The 27986-nt window shown below is 42.7% G+C and overlaps 1 protein-coding gene across 1 annotated transcript in view; it reads right to left on the bottom strand.

Annotated features, from left to right (window-relative positions):
• Window positions 1-309: 309 nt before the first annotated feature.
• LOC124795161 (three-prime repair exonuclease 1-like) overlaps window positions 310-27986 on the bottom strand; it is a 35966-nt gene continuing 8289 nt past the window's right edge. Inside the window, exons 2-3 of the mRNA XM_047259049.1 lie at window positions 13717-13883; window positions 310-1270 (exon numbers count right to left, since the gene is read on the bottom strand). Of these exons, the coding sequence (XP_047115005.1) occupies window positions 683-1270; window positions 13717-13883 (755 nt within the window). The 3' untranslated portion in view covers window positions 310-682. The remainder of the gene's footprint in view (window positions 1271-13716; window positions 13884-27986) is intronic.

The following is a 27986-nucleotide window of genomic DNA, read 5'->3' as shown; positions in this document are numbered from 1 at the left end:
ACAGTAAGTATTCTTTATCTCGAGGAACAATGATCAGCCAAAGCCCTGGCTGTGAACTGTATTAAGAGCATGAAATACTTAATATTCAAGTTTTCTTGTCAATATGATACACTGATCTTACTCAAACTTTATCAATAGACACATTGATAATGTTACCACCAATCTTTAGATGGTATAAATACCATGGAGAAGGAGGTTGAGTATGGTAAGTTGCAATGCATATTTCAAAAAGCAATACAACATAAGAGGAACAAATTATTATTTCTCGCAATTAGCAACTACTTCGTAACAAATGAATAATACAAAAGATAGCAAACATACATTTAATAGAAGTAAAAAAATTACATTATCTGTCACAAGGTAAATACAGTTTGAAACATTATGTTCCTATCAGCAGTGATACATGTATTATACTAAAAATATGATTATCAGTGCTCTTGAATAGAGACTGACGTACAATACATGACAATATAGAATTTCTCTTTGCATTCCACACTTCCTCTCAAAACAGGATAAAACATTCACACGATTTCATTACTATATAAAAAACACCAAGTAATGCTGAATGCAAAAAGGCACATTACATAGTTCATTAAAACATATTCAAATATTAACAGCATTTTAAAACTATAAAAAAAACATAAAAGGATTAAAAACATAACTACATTGTGCACAGCTTTCATCAGAACGACAACTTTTGTATCTTACTGAAAAGCTTTGCATTATTGTCAGTCCATTCAATAAATTCTGAACCCTTTGTAACTATGCACTGCAAGAGACTCAATGTATCCCCTTCGGCATGGTGACAGTTTTCAGGTTTTTTCCCCAACAAAAACTCGTATACATCTCCCAATCTAAATCTTTTCAGTACTTTAGATTCAGTTTCATGTGTGTTTGTTTCATCAAACAAGCGTTTTCTAACCTTGCTACTTGTTTTTTCTGAAGTGCTTGGTTTGTTCTCATGAGGTTTGAGCTTAGGGGGATCATTTGCTTGTGCAATACCCTGGGTTGGTGTTTTTTCTAGTTCTTGTTGCTTATAGTCATACTTTGCATCATCACTAAATACGATATCAGCACTCTCTGAACATTTTGCCTCAATCTTCTCTACAATATCACAGAGAATATCATCATATCCATCTGAAGCTGGGAGACTAACAGTCTGTTCATTTCTTGTTTCTACGCATGATACGCCATTGGTTATCGCTTTCTGTCCAAGGAGTTGCCGAAAGGCAATCAAGGAGTCCGCACATAATATGCCGTCTGCAAGTACCTGCAAATTTCATAAACAAATATCAATAAAAAAACACTGCAGTTAATAGAAACATAACTGTGCACTGAATTCTACTGCACACTAAAGTTAGACCAATGATTAAGAGTAATATGAAAAAAAATTGTTAATCAAAAGATGAAATAAAATATTCAGCTGATTTGCTTTTACAATATGTGAGGAACAGAGTGAAGGAAAGATTATTTCTGTAAGAACTAACAGTAATTCTACTTGTGACACAGGAAAAAATTAACTGTACCTTATATGAAAGAGAAATTCAAAATATTATCTGAGAAACACACACAAAATGATAACACAAACCAAAATGATGACAAATCTTGTACAAAGAAACCTGGTTAGTGTGTTACATAACACTCACTGGAAACAAACAGATATAGCTTTGTCTGTGGGTTTCAGAAGGCAGAACAGTGTTTTGTTCTGTTGCATCCTAAGAGTCAGCCAGACCTTTGCAACCAGGCAAGTGATACGCAAACCACCCACCAATGCAATTCTGCACATGGGTGCTGGAACAGTGCTCTGTGTCACAGTGACGTGCTTCCACAGCCAATTAAATAACCAACGGGAGCCCACCACCAGTCTTAAAACATCAGGCCAAAGGGAGTATAAATGCTACCAGCTTAGCCGGCTGCATCATTCCTTTGGTGTCATGCAGTCTCTGCACCAGTCATTGATCTAACGTGCAGCACACCTACTCAAGCTTCATTGACCAATGGTGACAACTAGGCAAAGCTGCTAACCTACAGCCATCAGTTCTGGGCTACAAACTGAGTCTGTTGAGATTAGACTGTGCACTGAGCACCATGGCCTGACACTCCATCCAGTCTCTAAAGGTCACTGGTTCGATATGGGGCCTGTGCAACATCACAAAGTGCTGACGGTTCTCTAATGCTTTAAGTCATTAACCCTCTTGCTGCTGTGGATGTTTATACACATTCTTTTCCGCCATTCCCCAGGTGATGTGGGTATGTATATGTGCACCACTTGGGTTTTCCTACAGTGCTATTCTCTGTATGTGTCCTGAGACATCAACCTCTGACTGCTACTGACAATTTGCTTCCGTATCTCGGTGAACAAAAACATCTGAAGTGTTTACCATACAACACTTGTGTCTCTTTGTGTGCTATCATTTGCATTAAACTTCATTTCAATATCTTGAATTTTTCATGAAATATGATGACTTTTATGATCACAAGATTTATGAGGGTTGGAACTTAAACAGTGGCAACTATTTATTTACAGCTTGTACGAAATAGATACGTGTTTCCAAGTTTTACTGACCTTCGAAGTAGTCACCAGCATTGTGCATAATCCGTTGATAGTGATGTGGAAGTTGTAGGATACTCTTAGCAGTGACATTTGTGTTGACAGTTTGAGCGTCGTCGTCTATTGGACGACGGATTTGTAGCAGTTTTGAAGTGAATGCCATGAAGTGTTTCCTTCAGTTTAGAAATTGAGCAGAACGCACAAGGGCTTAAGTCAGGGGAGAGCAGTACGTGGTACAGCACTTAGCAGACCCATCAGTCAAATCAGTAACATCTTGCACTCTACGTGCTTGAGCATTGTCCCGCAAAATGATTGTGAGGTCCTGCAGAAAGTGTCATCTCTTCTGTCTCTAAGCTTGTTGTATTTTGTGTTCCAACTTCTGTCTCTATGCTTTTCATTTTTGGAACACAACATACAACCAGCTTAGAGACAGAAGAGATAACAGTTTCTGCAGGACCTGACCATCATTTTGCAGGACAATGCTCAAGCACGTAGAGCGCAAGCTGTTACTGATTTGTTTGACTGATGGGTCTGCTACGTGCTGAACCACCTACTGCTCTTCCCTGACTAAAGCCCTCGTGCGTTCTGCTCTATTTCTAAACTGAAGGAAACACTTCACAGCGTTCGCTTCAGAACTGCTACAAATTCATCTGGCAATAGACTGCGCCACTCGAACTGTCAACACAACTGGCACTGCTAAGAGTATACTACGACTGCCACATCACTGGCAACAGGCTACACACAATGTTGGTGACTAGTTTGAAGGTCAGTAAAACTTTTAAACATGTATCTATTTGTTATGAGCTGTAGATAAATAGTTGCCTCTATTAAAGTTCCAACCCTCGTACATAGCCCAGGACAGAAATGGGGGCGCCATGATTTACAATCCTTCGCATATAAATAACAATAACTCGAGAATGAAACGAGTTATCATTCTGCTCTCAATTCTAAAACTAATTTCAGTATCTTATCTGCATTCAGTTCACTGCAAGGAAGGAGTTAAAATCAATTGTGTGTAAAGTTTACACAATATGTTTTCACCTCTGCAAACACTTTAAAATTTTGTACAATACTTTACCTAATTTGATGCAGTACGGTAACTAGGACGTATAATGAAAAGAAACCCAGTTCTTTATTGAGAAAGGTATAAAATCAAGATGTGCAAAAATCAAATTCTCTCAAATAATAGCTGTCTTAAAATTGGATGATAAGCATTTCATATTGCGTGAGCACAGGCACCTGCGTTTGGTGAGGGAGGGGGGGAAGCACATAGTGTAGGTAACATGTTTGTAGCAGCAAAAAGTTTAAGATGACAAGGCGACTTACATCAGGAAGGTTATTGCCTGCCACTAGCCACTGCTGCATCAGCATACTGTTGACTAATAGCCATGACTGACCGTGGGCCTCTACCAGTTAAGTACTTTATGGAAACCAAGATGTAATGAAGAATGTTCAGGTTGTGTAAGTATTGTGGACTCAGTTCTCGCAATGGTACTGCAGGACCCATACCCCTGCTGCTGGCACATTCAACTCTGCAGCCAGAACTGGATAGTCCATAACACTTCACTTCATAGTTTTCATAAACTTGATTCTACACTTATATTTACGCACACATCAATTTATCATTCTTCCTTTCTACTTTAATGACAAGCTTCATATCAAAAGTTGTGCCACCAGACTGTCATTCGCAAAGTCATTTGATTTGCACATTCAAAATGTTTGGGAAGCATATCTGTTTATTGCAACAAGCCAGGTTTTGTTGGCTACAGAAAAACAAAAGCAGTTTTCTATACAACTGTTTCACACTTCGTCTTGTGATGACGCAACTTGCACAGTTTCAAACAACATCAACTCATTTAAGTTACACAAGCTTAAAGCAGAATTCTTCTCTGTCAGACCAACTGCCATTGCATTCATTCCTGATGTTCATAATGCTTCACCAGTGGCTGAGTATTTATTTTAATCCTTTCACAGCCTCTTAATGAATTAAATCAGAAGACTTTATCCTCTGACCCTTGGGAGATGAACTGTCACTGTGTTATCTGCAATGGTCATGCAGCATTTTACTCCTTACGGAACCTTTCATGATAGTTTGTGGCACTCTATCATCAGCATACTTAAGTAAGTTCTATACCAGAGAATGGACTGTGCCCTTTTTTTTTTTTGTTTTAAGTCACTATGATCAGTTCATAGATTGACTGTCATAAGCATTGAAAGTATGGATTCTATTCTACCTGTACTGAATTTGGAACATTAATTTGAAAATGAAGAGACAGGAATTCAAATCAAGAAGAAAAGGGACACTTACGCAAACTTGACTTGGTCACAAGGCTGTTTTCCGAAAACCAGACAGTGAAAACATTAGTTCTGGTGTAGCCACAACATTGAAGCAATAGACGGGATTTAGCAATGCCCAAATTAAAATAGTGCAGTATATTTTGGATCAGAGTGGTGTTTGTGAAGTGTTGGCAGAAGAGCCAACACTGTGTTGCTAGAGGAGGCCGAAATGCACGCGTTTAATTACACGCTGACTGGCGCGAGGTCTGGAACAGTTAAGGGAATTAATAGTAGCAAATAAAGTACGTAGTTGATATAATACTTAACTTTAATCCATAATTGGTGTACATCGCTCTTGACGGTACATGTTATAATCTCAATATCAAATGCTATGGCGCCTTGCTAGGTTGTAGCAAATGACGTAGCTGAAGGCTATGCTAACTATCGTCTCGGCAAATGAGAGCGTAGTTGTCAGTGATCCATCTCTGGCTAAGTCGGCTGTACAACTGGGGCGAGTGCCAGGACGTCTCTCTAGACCTGCCGTGTGGTGGCGCTCGGTCTGCAATCACTGACAGTGGCGACACGCGGGTCCGACGTATACTAACGGACTGCGGCCGATTTAAAGGCTACCACCTAGCAAGTGTGGTGTCTGGCGGTGACACCACAGTTTGTGTGTGGTTTTAGGGGGCACTGAATGACGATGTCATCAGCAAAAAACAAACATGCCCTGAAGGCCCAACGGTATTGATTGACTGTTGTGTCATCCTCATCCCTTAGGCATCACTGGATGCCGGTACGGAGGGGGATGTGGTCAGCACACCGCTCGCCTTGCCGTTGTCAGTTTTCATGACCAATGTGACTACTTCTCAATACAGTAGCTTCTCAACTGGCCTCACAAGAAGGGCTGAGTGCACCCTGCTTGCCAACAGCACTCAGCAGCAGACCTGGATCGTGACCCCACCCAAAACTGGCACCGCTTAACTTAGTAATCTGATGTGAACCGGTGTTATCACAGAGGCAAGGCTGCTGGCATTGTGTTATCAGCTCCTTTGCAAAATTAGTGGACAGAAACATAGTTGAAATATGAAAATGCGACAAAATAAATAAAAAGCAACCCTAGATAAAAGCACACTCACTCTCATCCAATCTCACTCATGATCACCTGCACAATCACACAAGCTGAAATTGTGGAAGACAGTGTTAAAATTGTTCCCATTTTCTAAAATTGGGAAGTAGAACTAAGTAAGACAAGAGAAAACTATAATAGGTTCAAAGGAATATGTAGCTGGCTGATCACTTATACCAAAAAATTGTGAGACAGGCACCATGACACATTAAAAATGAAGCCCTAAAATTTTTGGGAACAAGCCTGACAATTCACAAAATTTTAAAAGTCTTACCACATTTGACTGATTGTCAATTAAAATAGAGGGCAAATTTGTTAGCAAATGCACTTCAACCCTTTGGTGTAAAATTAAAATGCAGCCTTGTAAAATGGGGCGCACTGGGATCTGTACGCCACAAGCACCACACATTGGAGGGTCAGAGCAAGAAGCCACGCTTCTCAGGGCTGTGGCCTATGCAGGAACAAGGAAGGAAGACCTCATCACATCTGTATGACTGGAAAGAGAGATGCCACAGCCATGTTGTAGACTACTAGACCGCTCCTTTTCTGATTGACACATGACTACCTGAAAAGTGAGGTGATAGCATGCAGGGGGATGACACACTGAACTCACTAAGAGTCACAACACACCTCCTTGGCTGCCACATCTGCCCTTTCATTCCCCACAACACCCATGTGCCCTGGCATCCAGAAGAAAGACATCTGCTTCTCCAGCCTTTTTAGTTGAAGGAGGGTGTCCTGGAAACTCTCGACTACTTTACCTGCTGGGTACTAGCATTGCAGAAAGTGAAGGGCACTCAAGGAATCTGAACAGACAAGGACTTCTGTACTTTAAACATCTCTCTGCCCCAGTGCCCACAAGATCACGTATAATTACATCGAAGATAGTAAAGTCTTGAGGCACTTATATCTTGAGGACACGATCAGGGAAACTACAGAGCAATGAATAGTTCCCCCCTCTCTTTAGAGCCATCCATAAACACAGCTAGAGTTGGGGGTGCTCCATTAAAATGGGCGTTGTTTTTAGGTTAGACAGTCTCAGGAAAGATCAAAAAAGGGCTCCAGTCTCAAAGAGTACAGGGCAAAGAAACAACAAGAATTGACCAAGCAGCAGTTGGTATTGTAATTGTAAATTGTTGTAGCTGTGTTGGAAAAGTACCAGAGCTTCAAGCACTGATAGAAAGAACTGAATCTGAAATCCTTATAGGAACAGAAAGCTGGCTGAAGCCGGAGATAAATTCTGCCGAATTTTTTTACATAGGCGCAAACTGTGTACAGAAAGGATAGATTAAATAAAGTAGGTGGTAGTGTGTTTGTGTCTGCTGGTAGTTGTTTATCTTGTATTGAAGTTGAAATAGACAGTTCCTGTGAATTACTATGGGTAGAGGTTATACTCAACAGCAGTACCAAAATAATAATTTGCTCCTGCGTGGGATCCTTACCAGGTAGGATTGACGAAGGACATCAAAGAAGTGCAAAGAAGGGCAGCCCGTTTTGTGTTATCAGGCAATAGAGGCGACAGTGTCACTGATATGATACGTGAGCTGGGGTGGCAGTTACCGAAACAAAGGCGGTTTTCTTTGCGGCAAGATCTATTTACGAAATTTCAATGACCAACTTTCTCTTTCGAATGCAAAAATATTTTGTTGACACCCACCTACGTAGGGAGAATAATAAAATAAGAGAAATCAGAGCTTGAACGGAAAGATTTAGATGTTCTTTTTTCCCATGCGCCATTCGAGAGTGTAATGGTAGAGGAGTAGTATGAAAATGGTTCGATGAACCCTCTGCCAGGCACTTAAGAGTGAAGTGCAGAGTAACGATGTAGATGTGTCATAAAATAACGTATTAAAAACATATGCAGTAGTGCAACCTCTCCTATACTGCACTAAATCTAAAATTACTCTGGGACTCTGCAGTATCCAGGTTAGCAGGCGATTAAAACCCTGAATTTAGGGTTATACTAGCTGCACACCAAGTCACTCCAGCGCACGCAGATCCCAAAGAGCTATGTTTCTCATGGATAATTGGGGAAAGAGATATTTCAGAGGCAGATGAGCAACAGCATGGTACGCAGGTGATTTTGGAGCACTGAGGAACTTATCGTATTTACTCGAATCTAACCCGCACTTTTTTTCCGGTTTTTGTAATCCAAAAAACCGCCTGCGGCTTAGAATCGAGTGCAAAGCAAGCGGAAGTTCTGAAAAATGTTGGTGGGTGCCGCCACAACTAACTTCTGCCGTCGAATATATGTAGCGCTACACAGGCATGCTTTGCAAGCACAAAGATAAATACTGGCACCAAATCCTCTGCCACAGTAAATAAATTAAAACAAAAAAAAAAGGTGGAAGTTGAGCTTTTTTCTCCGCCCCGAGTTTCGACCACTGTATTTTCATACATTATCCGATGAAGTAAATACAAATTCCGTATTGTTCATCTTCGAATATAGCAGCATTTCAATGTACTACGAAAATCCGACTGGCAAGACTGTTCGGGATGTTTGTCAATATGGTCAACTCTACTTGTCAATATGGCCAACTCTACATTCTGAATTTTTTCTACCTGTGAGAAGAGATGGTTTCTAATAGGAACTTTAATGAATTGTGAATCACATATAGTATTCTCTTCACCATAAGAATAATACGAATATAAACATTTTGCCATGTATTGTTTCGTGTTTGCTGCTGTCTCATTTAAATCCTGTCTGCCTAATAAACTACGAAACTAGAGTGAGACAACAGCAAACACGGAAGAATATACATATCATGTCGTGTTTATATTCGTATTATTCTTATGCCTAATAGTGATACAGTCAGAAATGAAGCACAGCAATTTACTAGACTTTTAAATCTAAGATAACTCTAATTTCAGTGCAGAATGTAATGTACTAAAGACGTGTCTGCAAAGATTTTCAAACCGAGAAAAATTTTCGCTAAACTCTCGTTCAGAACATCATCTATCATATGCTGTCTATTATTTAGTTCTTGTTGATCATTATCAAAGAAAGCAGCAGTGTAAGTAACAACAAATAGCAGTCTCTTGCCATTGTTTCGCTAATGAGACGATTCCTCTCTCTTTTTTTTTTTTTTTTTAATTGTAAGCGGCGGTAGCGCGCACAAAAGCAAGCCATGCCGGGAGCGGCGACAGGCCGTAGACACGCACTATCAGAATGCGACAAACAATGCATGACACAGTACAGTAATGAATTTTCAGATTAGAGTGACGTAAACACCTATAACAAAGAAAATGGCGCTTATCAGATCAAAGAAAAATAAGCAATCAATTCAAACCATACGAAGCACATGAAAAAGGAAGGGTACCCGTATAAATACGGACGGAGCGCCTGACGCATAGCAATGGTTACCTGGTAAAGCTTACCTGCTAAGCTTACTGTAGCTGTATTGTCATTAATTTGACCTAAATTGTGTCTCATATTACAATGGACCAACTTTGTTTCGATTTGGAGATGCGGCCTAAAATTTTCTTTCCCCTTGAATTTCGAGTCTTGAATTTCAGGTGCGGCTTAGATTCGGGAAAAATTTTTTTCCTTGATTTCAAGTCTCATTTTTCAGGTGCGGCTTAGATTCGAGTGTGGCTTAGATTCGAGTAAATACGGTACATGCCTGATGTACCATGAGGAGCAGCCACTCGATGGTGAGTGGTGGTTGCCCAGCCTTAGCAAAGACTGGGTATGGGGCTGGTCCTACAAGCACCCATGGCCAGCATAATCCCCTCATGGTCAATACCGTCAATGAACTTCTGAAATGAAGGCCTCACTGATCCACACACTGTGCATGCATAGTCTAGCTGTGATTACATGAAAGCCCTGTAAAACTGGAGCAGATATGCCCTGTCTACTCCCAAAGACCTATCGCAAGGCACTTTAAGGTATTCAGTGCCATGTGGGTTCTGGCTTTCATGTGTCTCAGGTGTCGTAAACCCCACAGTTTAGAGACAAAATAAGGTGCAGAAATTTCATCGATCCTTTAAAATGTAGAATGGTGTAAGTTGCAACTGATGAGTTACTGTTGCAACACTGGGGAGGAACAGAAAACTGCAGAATTGTCCACAAACAAGGAGCTCTGTGCAGGGCTTCTTAGCCTAGATGCGATACTGATTAGGGCTACGACAAAGAGGGGTAACTCTTGAAACACCGCCCTGACAAATACCTGCTCGAAACGATTCGGCAGTACGTCACCAACTTGGGACCTAAAACAGTGCTTTTATAGGAAGACCTGTATGAACATGGAGATGCAGCCATGAAAGTGCTATTGGTGCAGCTGCCCTAGAATACTGTATCTCCAAGTAGTGTCTTACACCTTACTGGTGTCAAAGAATGTACCATTATAGCAATGGTTATGTAGGAAAGCCTGTTGAATACCTGCCTCTCGCAAGGTCAAGTTGTCAACAGTGGATCAAAATCTCCAGAGTCCACACCAACAGGAGTTGCCTGGTCTCTAGCAATCGGACTAGACAATAGTTAACCATTTGCAGCAAGGTCTTTTCTACACAGCTTGTTAAGGTGATACCCCAGTAGCTACTAGGACACGTTTGGTCCTTTCCTGGTTTGAGGAGAGGTATCAAAATTGCCTCTCTCCATGAGCTGGGAAAGTGGGTGTCTGCCATATCAAATTAAAACATTCGAGGAAGATTTATTTCGAGGCTTCTTGCAAATGCCTAACCATACTGTACTAGATTTGGTCATGACTGACTGCGGAATCACAAGCCTCAGTCCCAAATCCACGGCAGTTGTAAAACTCAAAATTTTTGGATTTGAAGCCCAACTGCCTTTCTCTACAGTGGCACTGTAGCAGTGGAACTCCGGACCCTGGGTGGCACTGGCAGTAGTTGCTGTAAAATGCTCTGTCATTGTCTGGATGATGTCTCTGGCCATTTTTAGGCGACATCCCTGTTTCAGCACTGGTGTTATTGGTAAATTACTGTGTTTACTGTAAATATTAATTGCTTCCTGTACTTTTGTAGAACAAGTGGAATGGTTGATGGAGTCCAAGAATGGTTGCCATTAGCTTTTCTTGCTCTCTTTAAAGACATTTTGAGTCTTGGCCCTTGTGACGCGGCAGACTGTAAGGTTGTCTGCAGTTGGGTGGCAGTTAAACCATTGTAGAGCCATATGCACAACCCGGACTGCTGAGTGGTCCGCCAAGGTACAGGTTGCCTCCTAAGACAGGGTGTATATGTGGACAAAGAAAAAAATTCCGGACTTCTCAGATAAAAAACACACTTCTTCCATGTTAAGTGACAGTATACTTTTCCATGGAACTGTAAAACTTATCAATCCTTTGAATGGTTAACATTTTAATACATCATCATCATAGAACTTACCGCCGCCACTTAAGAAAATGAGGTCTTTGAAAGATCTTTGATGATGTGCAGGAACATGTATGCTGCATATTTTCATATAACGATACACTGCATATTTTTTGTAATTATGTAAGTGTAAATTCGAATTCCTCCAAACACAGTACTTTAGTTTCCAAAGCATTGAAATCAAGACTGTGATGCCCTTTTGTAAGCCAATTATAGCTCATGTTGTGTGATCTTGCCTGCTGCTATTCAGAGTATAAGACATGTGATGTAGTCACCCAACAGCAACTTCACTGTTAAGTAGCACAAACACACAAATAGGAAAAGTTAATGGTTTAAATTAATATACATAATGTAGCTACAAGAAAAGCTAAGCTTTCACGTTTAATATTGGTCTTTTTCTTGTGTGTGTTACACTAAGATGCATCACACAAATGCACCAGTAAAATTTAAAACAATGATAAACGTCTGGTCTTCTGGACTCTAAATTCTTGTAAGTGGCCGGTCCTCAAAATGTTACGATGTAAACAAGAGTCAAATGCTCGATGATTTAAGAAATTAATTGTACATTCTTACATGTCACTTAATTGATCTTGCACAAAAGGAAATTTATTTTGAAAGTAAAGCTTTTCAAACCAATATTTGCAGTATTTTCTCCAGATCTGTATGGGCTCTGAAATAACTCCAACTTTACAATTGCACAGACAAATGCAGGTGTCAGTTACCACTAGCAACCTCTGTTTGTGTAGAGGCATTGGCTGTCACAAGAGGTTTTTTTTAAGAGCTGAAGGAAAGATGTAGTGAAGGTGGGAGGCTAAACACCTTTATAGAATTTTTTTGGCCTCACTATATGGGAAAAACCTAGTTGTTTTTAGCCCCTGTCTCTTCATTCTTCAAGATAGGCACTGCTGTCCTACTCCAGATAGGATGATCTCCCTCGCAATTTACATACTTCAGAGGAGATGAACAACTGACTCTCATGCGTAGCCTTAACACACTTGCCAAAAGTGGCTTCCCCTTACACCCAAGAGTAGTGTGTCCAAAGTGCTTGCATTAAAACAGTGTACTGGGTTGGGGACATAAGGCTGCATGTTTAAGTGAAGGAAACCTGCCTTGACACACTCTGGAAGTTTTGTGCTGTTGAGAGTAACTTTAAATAAGTGATTTGACCATATCAGCATCCACCCTTTTCCATTATATTTTGTATGTCAACAGTGCCTTCTTCGATCCACTCAGCCTTCAGCTTTCAGTTCCTCTTTGGAAATAGCTATCAGGTCTCCGAGCAACAATACATCTGCTGTAGCTGAAGATTATGTGTAGCTTCATTTCGATTGCAGATTCCTTTATGCATTTAACTTTCTGCAGGTTCTTTACTTGTTGAGAATTAAAAGTTCTAATGAACAATGTACAACTGAGGAATCACTTGATTTTAAAATTCCAGCAATGCCCTCTAAACACTTCTGAATGTAGAAAAGTGAAACTTTCTCGAAGTTGCCTTCTTTTGTTTCAACTATTAAAAGCACATTCTAACCAGCAGCATGCATTCTGTTACAATAAACTGAAGTACTTGGGATAATAGCATTTCAACTCACAAAAAGGACATTCCTACTGCTAAATACTTAACTAAAATCTCACCTGAACAATTTAGCTGCTTCTTAATACACGCTAAGGAATTAGACACTTCTTTCTGTTAACACTTTTGATGTCAAACACGACATAATTATAATGCCATTTGTCTATTATCACGTAAGAAGTGCTACTTCTATAAGCAACATTTGATAATTTAAGAGATTTTGTAGTGGAAAGAGATTTTATGTCATATTTGTTGGGTAATATCTGCGAGACAATGAATACGATATTTATTTCTGCAATTTAGAATGTTTAATGAGAAAAACTCTACTACTGCAGTGTGCATTTTTAATTAGTCATTACAGCTGATAATACTTTTCAGTATGATACACTATGATTGAATATGGTATGCAATTTGTGAAAGCAATAAAGAATTTTTGAGCAGGTAAACAGTAAACCATATCTCAATATGAGCTGAAGTAACAGATTTCAGTTTTATTCCTTTTTTAAAAAACACCACACTTTACCTCTTTGCTCTGAGGGCATTCTTTTATAAATTTTACTTTGCTTTTTATTGTAGACAAAGCTGTTCTCCACAGTAAAAAATTAAAATAAAATTTAAAAAATTTGACCTTGTACTTTTAACATTTTGTCAAAACATTTTTGTACCACTCTGCACCAGACAGTTTGCAAAATACATGGCACTACAGGGGTTAATATATACCATGAGTTATTCCACATTCATATATTATTTTAACTTTTTTTTTAAATTTGGACATGGGTCATACTTATCAATAATTTATTGGCATCATCAAATTTATGACTATTAGGCGTTTATCAATATCATAAACAGAAAAAAATGTATCACCTTTCCCAATCTGTATAGTTCAGTCTGAAGTATTGGGAAGTCAAACCTAAAACCATTGTGTGAAATTAGGCACACAGGCTGAGGCAGTCGTCTGAGAAATGCATCCAATAACATGAACACATCATCATCAAATGGGCTACAGTCCTCTAGTGTGTCATTGTACAGTCCTGAAAAATAGAAACACACATAAAATTTGAAGAAAGACAGTAAAAGAAGGATTATTACAACAATGTAATTTGTGTGATGATAAATCATCCAAAGTTTCATTACTGTATGTTTTGCGGATCTAGATAATATGCAAAACTAAACAATTCTTACCACCTCATCTCCGCATAGCTACTGCAACTTACTTCAATTTAAATCTGCTGCCTTGGTCTCCTCCCACAATTTTTATCCTTCACACTTCCTTCCATTTCCAAATTGGCAGTTTTTTCATACCTCAGAAATCATCATATCAACTGATCCCTTCTTTTCATAAAGATGTGACATAAATTACTCCCCCCCCCCCCCCCAATTCATTTCAGTACCAATCATTTGTTATTCGAGGTACCCATCTAATCTTCACCATTCTTGTATGGCATCACATTTCAAAAGTTTCAATTCTCTTCTCATCTGAACTGTTTTAGTCATCTAAATTATACTTCCATTAAGGTTACTCTTCGGACAAATGTTGAAACACTTTATATTCCATGTTAACAAATTCCTCATTTCAGATATGTTTTCCTTGATATAGCCAGTCTTTATTTTGCTGCCCAAATAGCTGAACTCTTCTACTACTTTTAGTTTCTCATTTTCTAATCCAATTCCTCGGCATTGCCTCCTCACTTCATCCAACTACATTTCATTAGCCTACTTTTACTTTTGTCAATGCTCACTTTATAACCACTTTTCAAGAAACTAACCATTCTGTTCAACTGCTCTTCGAAGTCCTTTACTGTCTGTAACTGCATCGGCAGACCTAAAAGATTTTATATCTTCTCCAAATTTCTCCTTGGTTTCCTTTACTGTCTGCTCTAAGTATATTGAGCATAGGCTGCAACCTTGCTTCACCCCCTTCTTAACTATGGCTTTCATTTCACGTCCTTTGTCAAAAGTTCTGTAATGACTCATCAAAAAGGGCGGTGGTGATACTAATAGTAATAATAATAATAATAATAACGTAAACTACATTTACCAGAAATACTCAGTTTCATGGGGCCTTAATAATTGTGACACAGAAAGCCCTTTCATTGTAGTACTAATTCCCACCACCTTAGGGCAGCCTGGCCAAAAAAGTATGAAAACAAGCAGATGTACTGACAACAAACGTTGCAATTCCACAGCTCTCATCAAGTAAAATACACCTTGTTACAATACACTATACCAACTGAGGCACTTCACAAACTACATGAGTTGACTGGCCTTCTCATTGGAAGGTAAACTATACTAAAGGATAATGTCCTATTTTTAGTACAGCAAGTGTGGCTTCGTTCCTTCTGCTGATGGGGCTGCCAAGAGGTTCACCCCCAACAGAGTTGCCGATATGAATTACTGCAGTATTTTGTTCTATGCTTCACAACAATTTTTTTCCTACTTTAACACTATTCTTCTTAAATCACAAAGGAGTTAAAGACTTAAGCTAGCAGTGGGCATAGATTTAAATCAAAGGAGGAAGTTGAAAATTTGTGTTGGCTCAGGATTTGAACCACGGTCTTCTGCTTACTAGGCAAATGTGCTGACCATTACACCATCCAAGCACAGTAGTCATCACAACTGCATGAATTACCCTAGCACGCCTCCTATCAGATCAATTACCCATTGTCTACACTACTCATGGCATTTCGCCGATTCCCAGAAGAGTTCGAGTTCGGTGTACATCTGCACTGAAGAATCATTGGTCAGCCTCACCTTAGTTATATATGTGATGTCTATTCTTTCAGACATGTCTGCTGATGATATTGGGCGAGGGTCACTACATCGGTAGTGTGTGTATAATTTGGATCTGATGGACAGCATGCTAGGATAGTCCATGCAGTTGTGATGACCCGTGTCCGGACAGTGTAGTGGCCAGTGCATCTGCCTAGTAAGCAGGAGACTCTGGTTTGGATCCCAACCCGGCACAAATTTTCAACTTTCCCCATTGATTTAAATCAATGCCCACAGGCAGCTAATATCTAATTCCTTTTCATCTCTATTCAAAGGGCTGCAGGATCAATAGACCATTCTTCTTCATTTTGCATGATACCATGGTGGGGGTCAGTTCACCAAATCACAGTGCCTTGTTACGTGCTTTGTTGGCAACTTCATCAACTGTATCTTTTTTTTTTATCTCAACACACTTAGTATCCTTCACTATTTTCCTGGAATATGACATATCCCATATGCCAGAAAAAAAAGGATACTAAGGCATGTTGAGATAATGACGTATCCCATCCGGAGCTTGTGGTCTCGTGGTAGCGTTCTTGCTTCCCGAGCACGGGGTCCCGGGTTAGATTCCGGGCAGGGTCTGGGATTTTCATCTGCCTCGAGATGACTGGGTGGTGTTGTGTCATCATCACATCATATCATATCATCATCATGACATACCATAGTTTAATATTTTTGTATTGAGGATAGTAGTAGTTGTGCTCATTAGGCTCTGCAGATTGAAGCAGATGGGAATCACTGTGCTGTGATAATTCATTACAATGTCTATACTATCTAAGACAGTTCTGCAAAACATCTATTATTATTTTCAGAGATCTGAGGGCACTAGGAGAAAACTTTGAGGCAACTGAAGGCACTACCATGATTTAACTTATTGTTTTATATATAACAATAAAAATTATAGAAAATACTTAAATAAACACAATATTCTGTCAATCTTAAAAGAAATCTGGACCTCTGAAGCTGCAGCATTACAGCATATCCAACCCTTTGCAAACAATATTAAGGTATGACAAACTCAGTTATTTTCTTTCATCCTACAATTCTCTGTTTGTAGTTTGTAGCACTGTGGTCACTGTTCCCTTCCTTGATTGTGATGTTAACACATCTTATTATTAATTCCTGATAATAAATATTACAACCAGTAATAATCATACTTTTGAACTGAATTGTAGGTTCATGTGTTAATCATCTATGTAGTTAATCTATTTTATTCTGCAGGGAACAGTGGCCCAACAAATCACTCTTCCCTATCTTTTTGCTCAGGTATGTACTTAGTGCATTTTATCTTTTCCACTCCAATGCTATCACTGTTTCAATACAGCATTAACTGATTCACAAACATGACTATCTTCTCACAATGAATGTTGCTTCTCTATTCCATACCCAAGTACCCTCAGAAAAAACACGGCTCTGTGAACTTCCCTGGAACAGCAACTGCATGTCAGAACCTCCTGGAGCCCGTGAAATTCTGGTCACCCATGAACTTCCTAGAAATAACGATCTGTGCCCTCCACTGCAGTTAGGGGAGAACATATCAAACTTCCTGCTCAAGCAGTCCGGTGTATGCACCAGAGGTACCAGTGGCACGCTGTTCGAAATTAGTGTGATATTACATAACATTTGTGTAACCCACATAACGCGAAGTCTCACTGTTTCCACAAAGGTACAAAATATGACTTCCTTTAGCAATGAGTCTTACTCCATAGAGATCAAAATGTTTGTTTACGACAAAATCTTCTTGGGTTGACAGCTGAGTCAATGCGTTGTTCTCCAGAAATGTTACTGTAAGTTCCTTACTTGCCATCTTCAGGCAAAGTGTTGGGTTCATGTTTCATCCAGGTCTTTATAGCTGCCGGACCACGGGCTTCTCCGCATGCTCGGTGCTGTTAGGGCAAATCAGGCGCGAGTGGAATCAGCACAGAAGCATGTGGTTGGGGAAGGGGGTTGGGGGCGCGGGTGCTGGGTCCTGGTGTCTCGTCTATGTGGCCTGTTTACTCCATCCGCCGCCACCAACCTATCGCTGCCACCAACCTGTCTCCATCGGTGCGCCCTTGCCTTCTTCTTGATAATTTTGTGTTCCACGTGATGCTGAGTTGGAATCCACTATCCCAACTGACTGGGTTATTACTGACCCGTATCTCTACTACCCCTTTAATACGAGTCCCAGAAGCCTTTTGCTCTACACAGTATCTTGGTTTCTTCAAATGGAAACGTGTGTTCTTCACTGAGGAGGCTGTGCTTCGCTACCATGGATTTTTCTTTCTGTCCGAGGCAAACGCTTCTCACATGTTCAGACCTGCATTGTGTTATGCAATGCTGCGTCTGTCCAATATATTGTTTCCCCCATTCGCAGGAAATGCTATAGATACTCGGGGTTCATAGACCCAAGGCATAGCAATTTTCAAATACAGCTTTATATAGGAACAAAAGTCATCATAATGGCACTAGTCAAAGACATTAAATCCCCAAATGAACCAAAATGCAAAAATATTTTCTAATCATTAAAAATCTGCAAGTTTAACAATAAAATTTAGTGAACTATGAATAATTCAGTAATATGTATCAGCTTGCATGTATGAACACTATATTTAAATACTGATATAATTTGTATTTCAGTTTTCTTCCATGGTCAGTGTTGCAAAAGATTTCTGTGCCAATTTTCTGACTGGATGCCTCAAGGATCACAGAATAAAATGCAAGTTTATGAAGGTTCAGTACCTTAGATGGCTGTATACCATGTGAACAATGTGAACTATTCTGCATAACCTTGTACTGTGTTCTATCTACTACAAGTTCCTGTCAATGCCCCACATATTGCAATGCCTTGTATGTAAACATAATGGTTCAAAATTAGTTTACAGTGTAACTATCAATTTCTAGGATCTTTTAAAGACTAGAAATTCAACTGCTATGTGCTTGTCTTATGTTAAAAATGGAGAATTTCAACGAATTAACATCTTACCTCAGCACTGATCCCTGCACACTGACACAAACCAATGCTGCTGTTTAAAGCATCACTCTCGCCAGGATAAAAAGTTGTTCATTTCATTTTCATGAAGCAAGTAATTGATGACTCATAGCTCACAGATCTGCCAGAGCAATGTTAAGAATAAAAGCATCAGGCAGGTTATCATGCATTTCGTGTCTGGATAAAAGGAACACAAACATGACACAAATACATACTTTAGGAAGCTAATGCATGAAATATTCAAACACAAAGCAATGACATGCAACATATAAGCGGAAAGGTGTGAATTAGTAGGTATTTAAGGCTCTTGGCTGAAGTCACACAGTAAGAGGAAAAAGAAGAGGACAAAGCAGTGACAGGCGCTCTGTCTGGAAACTTAACACTAATAAACTCCAAGCATTAATGACCACACAGACTCACTTTCCTCTAACTGACTCTACTGCCATTTCTCTTCCCACTCCATTGCACCCTCTTATCCTCATATCAGAGTAATACATCCCTTAGTAATTTTCTACTTCACAGCAACCATAACAATCTACATCTATACTAAGCAAGACACCCCTTGGTGAGTGGTGAAAGGTACATTATAAACCATTATCATTTCTCCTCACATTAAACGTTCCATGCGTAAATGGTGGGTGGTAAGAGTAACTGCCAAAAAAGCCTCTGCACAAGTCTGAATTTCTCAGATCGTCCCATTAACGTAATTTTTCAAGGCACATTCGAGACAAAGACTGCTTGACGTTTCTTTGAAGTGTGTTCTCAGGACTATTACAAAGAGTCTCTGCACGATGCACAATGGCTCTCGTAGCCTCTGCTATTGGGTTTGGGTGAGTGTCCCATGACACACTTATAATTGCTAAACAAAGCATGACAGACACACTGTAATAAACGATCTTCTTTGGATCTTCTTTCTGTCATCTATTAAACCTACATCAATGGTCCCAGAGTGATGAGCAATACCCAAGAGTTCGTCTCAACACAGGGTTTGTAAGCTATGTCCTCCATGAAAGAATTACATTTCATTATGATTCTTCTGATGAATCTGTCTGACACCTGCTTTTGCTGTAATCAGTTTTGAGCGACCGTTCCTATTTTAAAACTGCACCATACGCATAGATATTATGAGCTTGGGTCCATTTCCAATTACTGACTATCAGTTGTGTGATATAATAATGGCTCTTCCTGTCTATTAACATACAATGCATTAAATATTTATTTACTCTGATAATCAACTGGGAGTTTCTGCAAGAAGCAACAATTCTCTGTGTATCTGCTATAATTTTGAGGTCAGTTACATTCCTACAAGCACAGTGTCATTCATGAACAGTTTCATGGAATCACTGACACTATGCACCAGATTTTATTTTGTGAACAGTAATGATCTTTTAACATTTCATACAATATGTCTGAAGCTTTTTCATGCCTGTTGATTTCTCCCCATATGTAACTTCCTTTACTGTTATCTCACTCTGGATTCTCCGTCTGTCCTCTTTGCTAATGTTATCAATATTTCATACAGGTACATGCAATACAGGTGGCAGACATTTCTTGAAACATAGAATAGTGTAAAGATACAATATCCTATCTTTCCACAAATATGCCACCCAACTGGGCTGCATGCACCTGTGCGCTAAACAGTGGCACTATCTCTTCTCACCCACAGCTGTTTTCCCCCTCCTCCTATCACCCGCCCCATCAGAGATTATTACGCAACACCCAAATTAGACTTCAGGAATGTTTACTAGAAATCCTTCCCACATGAAAATTTGTTTTCCATCCTGGAGTTTTTGAAGTGTTATGTTGACATGTGCACAGATGCAAACACCAAATAAATCTAAGCCCACTGCATGGCTGAGGACAGCTCTTGAACGAATCATCTTGACTTGCCAGATAATCGAAATGTTCATGAAAAAAATTAGAAAGAGGTGGTGTCTGAAAGTGATTAAAGCAAGAATTATAATGAAGGAACTTGGGAACATGCTACGTGATAGAGAAAAAACAGGAAACATGTCTTTATGCCTAATAATCAATATTTAAGAACTATTCGCATTTGACTTTCTTGCTTACATTAAACCTTGCTCTGCAGCGTACTTGCCACCACCACCACCACCACCACCACAAATGAGACACAGGATATATTCATTTTTTAATGTCATGTACTTTGGCAATAAGGTTTAAAAAATTAAAGAGACAGGAAGCATATAAAGTAGAATGGTTTATCATTTCATTAGATACTCCTTTTTTTGTAAATATGTGCAGTAACACATACGCAGCATTGGACAACCTTCTTATGTCCGTCTGATCATAAATAATGCTTCGAACATTAACACCACTAACACAGTGCTGTACTTATTGCGATAAAAAGTGGTGGTGTATTAATTTCATTCAGACTAGACAGGATTGGATTACACACTGGCAACATTAAGTGTTGTGAAATGCTGTGACACTCATGTCTTTTCACTTTTACTGTTCATAAGTTTACGTTCTTTACAGCTACTTAAGCAAGGAAGATTCTCGGAACCTCATCTGGAGAAGAAGACAATATGTATCCTATATACATAACAGAAAATAGCACCCTCACTAAAACTGAAGCTTTCTGTGTTCATCCATATGTTGCTTACTGTGAAGTTTCTGAGAAAGTAATGGAAATTCTCCCTTTTTTTTTTTTTTTTTACATACTTCTCTTCCCATCATCTCAAAACAAACTCCCGTATTGTGTACACCAACATATTCTCTCAAAAAAGACAGGGAAGAATCTACAATACACAGCACTGGGTAGGATATTCAGAAAAAAACAGCCACTGCTGAGGACTTAAAATTATGTCTATGAATATTTTCTTTCATATTTAAAAATAACACGGTTGTGGTAAAGCAGGAAATTACATACTGAAGGAGAAGCACACAAAGCTACTAAAAAATATAAATAGTTATGAATACAATTCTACAATATGACTTGTGGCAACAATGCAAACCATACTAACCACCCTCTCCCAGAAACAAAAACTTCTAACAGCCATTTCAAACCTTTGTTGTTATTACCCAAAATATATGGGAGTTCGTATGTAACATCCACTTTGAAATGATCAGGTCTGGTGTACAGAGAGTGGAAGATTATCTACAGCTTATACAGAAACCACACTGCAGTTCTAACAGTTAAAGGGCATGAAAACAAGGCTGTAAATGAGATGGGAGTGAGACAACATTGTAGCCTATCCCTAATATGTCATTCAATCCATACACTGAACATGCAGTAAAGGGATCAAAAAGGGATTTGTAAATGAGGTTAAAGTGCAGATGTAGATGAAGAAATTCAATCATGCTGGGCTTATCTCCTGGACTCTACAGTGGAAACAATTTTTCGCTACCAACCTTATCAACTGGGCTCAATCCATAATTAATACTGAACCATGCAGGACTCAGTTCACTCTTCCATCCTAATGTGATGCCCTCAAACCATCCCATTAACTTTCAAGAATTTCCTAACCTCGAACCCTGCCTCACCATCATTCCCCAAATCCCTTAACATGGAAACAACCTTACATCCACAAAATACCACTAAAAACTGATCCCAATTTTATAATCCTATCTGTCTTCAAATGCTACACGACTGTGGTTATTAAACAAAGATATTACCTGGCAGAGGGACTCCACCAGCTGTCAGATATGACAACCTGCAAATCCTGACACAGTGATCTGATTCCTGAAATGCAGCAGGGTCTCTTGTTCCTCATCAAATCCTGATGTCCATCGCAGAACCTCTCCCCTAAGTCTATCTCTCTCCTCATCCCTACCACTCTCCACGTTTCCTAAAGCCCAGAAAGCCTTCACCATGGACACCCTTTGTGGATGGTACTGAGACCCCACAGAGAGAATCTCTGCGCTCATGGACCAATACCTTCAGCCTATTACCTATAAGGTATCCTATAAAATAGGAGACACCAACCATTTCCTCCACAGTTCTAGTGCCCTGCTCGTCGCTGTTGATGCCATTTCCCTCTACACTAACACTTCCAACAGTCATGGCCTTGCAGCTATTTAACACTATCTTTTCCAAAGTCCGACTGCATCCAAACCTATAACCTCCTCCTCTGTCACCATTAGCAACTAGCCTATATTATCACTCACAATTACTTCTCCTTTGAAGGTATCACCTACAAACAAATCTTTGTTACAGCACGCAGACAGTTACACCTTATGCCAACCTGTTCATCATGGGCCACCTGGAAGAAAGCTTGCTAACCACCCATACTGCCAAACCACTCACTTGGTTCAGGTCAAAGATGGCATCTTCATGAGAACAGGCAGCCCACATTCCTCCAGATCATCATCATCATCATCATCATCATCCACTTCGCTTCGTCGTCCTCAGCCAACAAGCCACCTTCTTCAATGTTTACCCCACCTCACGTATGGCTACATCAGTAGGTCATGTGTACATGTAAGTTGTGCTTTCTTTTGTGTGTGTGTGTGTGTGTGTGTGTGTGTGTGTGTGTGTGTGTGTGTGTGTGCGCGCGCGCGCGCGCGCGCGCGCGCGCGCGCGTGTGAAGAAGGACCTTTCTTGTCCAAAAGCTCCACATTTAGCAGTCTTTTTCATTATGCCTGTCTGCAACTCTGTGGTGGTGGTTGTTGGTGTGTTTAAGGGGGACTAAACAGCTAAGGTCATCAGTCCCCCAGTCCAAAAACAGGCGAGACATAAATGCACGAAGCAGGTAAAACCCCAAGGGGAAGGAGACCCCTCCCCCCCCCCCCCCCAGGCCCTAAAAGAACACAAATGCGGTAACGAAAACTACAGACACGAAGACACCAGACAAAAAGAAACAGAACAAAAGAAGACGACCGGAGACTGGTTGACTGACCACGACAACAAAAAAGGGAAAGAGTCAACCAACCGACTACACACTAAAATCTGCAACCAAATATGAGAGACTCGAGGACAAGATACACACAAAGGGAAAGGTGCAGGACCACTCTAAATGGAATCATAAAAAGGACTACCATGCATAAAATTTAAAACGTCGTCAGCCATGGAGGCATTGTCACATAAAACCAAAGGCAAAGTGCCCGGAAGATTAAAAGACTGCCGGAGGGGGCGCAGTCGGGGACACTCTAACAAGATGAGGGCGACCGTCAGCCGGGACCCACACCGACACGGGGGGATCCTCCTGACGCAAAAGATGGCCGTGCGTCAGGTATGTATGGCCGATGCGGAGCCGACACAGGATAACAGAGTCCCTGCAAGAAGATCGCAGAGAGGAGCGCCACACATCGGTCGTCTCCTTGACAGCCCGCAGTTTATTAGGCACTGTCATGCCTCGCCACTCAGCAGACCACATCCCAAGCACCTTACGGCGCAACACCAGCTGCTGATCGGGAGCCGTGAGGCCGATCGCCAAAGCTGGGGCGTCGAGCGCCCCTTTGGCCAGCCTGTCAACATGTTCGTTCCCCGGGATGCCAACATGACCTGGCGTCCAAACCAAGACCACCGAACGACCAGAACGGGCAATGGCGGAAACAGACTCCTGAATAGAGGACACCAGAGGAGAAGAGGGATAGTAGCGGTCGATGGCCTGAAGGCTGCTCAGGGAGTCACTGCAGATGACGATGGACCTACCTGAGCAGAAATGCATATGCTCAAGAGCGCGCAATATGGCCACCAGCTCTGCAGTAAAAATACTGCAGCCAGCCGGCAAGGAGTGCTGCTCAACATGGGGAGCGTGAGCAAAAGCGTAGGCAGTGCGACCATCAACCAGGAAACCATCAGTGTAGACAGTCTCACAGTCCGAAAATGAGGCGAGGAGCGCAAGAAAACGGCGATGGAGGGCCACAGGCGGAACCGAGTCCTTGGGTCCCTGTGCCAAGTCCAGACGGACGGACGGCCGGGACAAACACCAGGGAGGCATAGGTGCACGGACCCGGAAGGGAGGCAGAAGAGGGAATGACCCCAGCAGGGACCGGATGCGGACAGCTACGGAAAGCCCAGACCTAGGTCGCCGTTCGGGCAGATGGAGGACCATGGCAGGGAAAAGCAGGCGATGATTGGGACGGCCTGGCGAGCAATGCACGCGGACAGCATAGTCGGCGAGCAGTCGATGGCGGAGAATCCGCAGCGGGGGAACCCCGGCCTCCACCAGTAGACTATCCACGGGGCTGGTACGAAAAGCGCCAGTTGCAAGCCGAACCCCACAGTGGTGTATGGGGTCTAACAACTTCAACACTGAGGGTGAAGCAGACCCATAGGCCAGGCTCCCATAATCAAGCCGGGACTGCACAAGGGCTCTGTACAATCGCAGCAGCGTGCAGCGATCTGCACCCCAAGACGTGTGGCTAAGGCAGCGGAGGGCGTTGAGGTGCCGCCAGCATTTTTGCTTCAGCTGAATAACATGAGGAACCCATGTGAGCCGGGCATCAAACACAAGCCCCAAGAAGCGGCAAGTGTCCACCACTTCAAGCAGGTGGCCGTCGAGGTAAAGTTCAGGATGAGGGTGGACCGTCCGACGCCTGCAGAAGTGCATAACTCGAGTCTTGGCAGCAGAGAACTGAAAACCATGAGTCAGAGCCCATGATGCTGCCTTGCGAACGGCGACTTGCAGCCTGCGTTCGGCGACTCCTGTAGTCGTGGAGCTAAATGAGATGCAGAAGTCGTCGGCATACAAAGAAGGAGACACCGACGACCCCACTGCTGCAGCCAGACCATTAATGCCCACTAGAAATAAGGAGACGCTCAACACCGAGCCCTGCGTGACCCCATTTTCCTGTATATAAGATGAACTAGAGGTGGCACCGACTTGCACCTGGAAAGAGCGGCGCAATAAAAAGCGTTTAAGAAAAGCCGGGAGCCGACCACGAAGACCCCACTCATGCAACGTGGCGAGGATGTGAAGCCTCCATGGTGGTGTCATACGCCTTCCGCAGATCGAAAAATACAGCAACGAGATGCTGACGTCGGGCAAAGGCCGTACGGACAGCAGATTCCAGCCGCACCAAATTGTCCGCTGCAGACCGGCCCCGGCGGAAGCCACCCTGGGATGGAGCGAGGAGACCGCGCGACTCAAGGACCCAACACAAACGCCGCCCCACCATATGTTCGAGCAATTTGCTCAAAACGTTGGTGAGGGTAATGCGACGATAGCTGTCCACCGCCAGTGGGTCCGCACCGGGCTTCAAGATGGGGACAATAAGACCCTCTCGCCATTGCGACGGGAACACGCCCTCGCTCCAGATGCGGTTAAAGATGGTGAGGATGTGTCTCTGGCAGTCCCTGGAGATATGCTTCAGCATCTGTGCGTGGATGCAGTCCGGGCCTGGTGCTGTATCAGGGCAATCGGCGAGGGCAGCGAGGAATTCCCTCTCGCTGAAAGGAGCATTGTATTTTTCAGAACGACGCGTGCGGAACGATAACAGCGTCTGCTCGGCACGCTCCTTGAGAGAGCGAAAGGCGGGGGGATAAGTTGCAGTCGCAGAGCTCTTAGCGAAGTGTGCAGCAAGGTGTTCAGCGATGGCGGCAGCGTCCGTGCAGACAGCGCCGTCCAAAGAGATCCCAGGGACACCCGTACGGGTCCGGTGTCCATAAATCCGCCGTATCCGGGACCACACGAGCGAGGGGGAGACACGGGAGCCCAAGGAGGAGACATACTGCTCCCAGCACTCCTGCTTACGCCGTGTAATAAGACGACGGGCGAAGGCACGGAGCCTCTGAAAGGTGATGAGGGTCTCGAGAGACGGGTGCCGCCTATGACGCTGGAGGGCCTGCCTACGGTCGCGAATAGCCTCAGCAATCTCCGGCGACCACCAGGGTACAGCCTTCCTCCGAGGGAGCCCAGAAGAGCGGGGGATGGCAGCCTCGGCCGCCGAAATGATTGACGTGGTTAACACACGGACCACCTCGTCAATGTCACCCTGTGGGGGAGACTCAATGGTTGCCGCGGAAGTAAAAGCCGGCCAGTCAGCCCTGTGGAGGGCCCAGCGGGGCAGGCGCCCAGAAGAATGACACTGGGGCAGTGACAAATAGATGGGAAAATGGTCACTACCACACAGGTCAGGATGCACTCTCCAGTGGAGGGATGGGACAAGTCCGGGGCTGCAAAGAGAGAGATCGATGGCCGAGAACGAGCCATGGGCTACACTGAAATGCGTGGGAGCACCGGTGTTCAAGAGGCTAAGGTCGAGCTGAGCCAACAAATGCTCCACGGCACGACTGCGGTCATCGGGGACAGTCCCACCCCATAGAGGGTTGTGGGCATTGAAATCGCCCAGCAACAAGAAAGGTGGCGGCAGTTGGGCGATCAGAGCAGCCAGGACATGCTGCGCGACAGCACCATCCGGTGGAAGGTAAATACTGCAGACGGTAATAGCCTGTGGCGTCCACACCCGAACAGCCTCTAAAGCTGTTTGTAGAGGTACAAACTCGCTGTGAAGAGAGTTAAGGACATATATGCAGACGCCACCAGACACCCTTTCATAAGCTGCCCGGTTCTTAAAATAACCCCGATAGCCACAGAGGGCGGGGGTTCGCATTGCTGGAAACCAAGTTTCCTGCAGAGCAATGCAAAGGAAAGGATGAAGGCGGAGCTCAGCTAGATGGTGGAAGAAACCGCAGCAGTTCCACTGGAGGATGGTGTTGTCCATGGCTGGGAAAGGCGTGACGGGACAGGGAAGGCAGATTACGCCACTGGGTCACTTGCTGCCTCCGATGGAGCACCTGCGCTAGTGCTATTCATGGCGTCTGAGGGACTGGCGAGATCGAGGTCCTCAGCGGACGCCAGAATCTCCACTTCGTCCTCAGACGCAGAGCTGGAAGTTGGCGGCGGGGTGGCTGCCACCGCGAGTTCCTTGGGCTTAGTGCTCTTCTTCTTTGATTTCTCACGCTGCTCCTTGGGTTTAACTGGCGGGGAGGGCTTCACCGATTCAGTCTCCGGGACTGAGGAGGATCGTGAAGCCCGTCGACCAGCTGATTGTGGGCACTTATGCCACTGTTGGTCGTCAGCCTTCCCGCTGGTGGAAACCTGGGAAGGGAGGGACCCAAGGGACCCCTTGCGAGCGTGGGAAGCCGAAGAAGTTGGACACTTCGCCGGCTTAGAAGCAGGGACCGACGTCCCCGATGGGGGGGATGGTGTTGCTCCCGAGGGAGGTGGCACAGGAGCAACCCGGTGGGTAGAGCCCCCCACTGGCAAGGGGGCAGGAGGAGTTGTACCACTCGTCGATCCGGCCGGAAATCGCGAAACTGATGGGGTGAGCACAGGTGTTGTAGCAGCAGCGTAGGAAGATGTCATTCTCACTGGATGTAAGCGGTCGTATTTCCTTTTGGCCTCAGTATAAGTCAGCCGGTCCAGGGTCTTATATTCCATGATTTTGCGCTCTTTCTGGAACACTCTGCAGTCTGGCGAGCAAGGTG

Source organism: Schistocerca piceifrons, chromosome 4 (assembly GCF_021461385.2).
Source record: "Schistocerca piceifrons isolate TAMUIC-IGC-003096 chromosome 4, iqSchPice1.1, whole genome shotgun sequence".
NCBI lineage: Eukaryota > Metazoa > Arthropoda > Insecta > Orthoptera > Acrididae > Schistocerca > Schistocerca piceifrons.
Note: the sequence above shows the minus strand (reverse complement) of the source record. Positions and strands in the feature narration are given on the sequence as shown.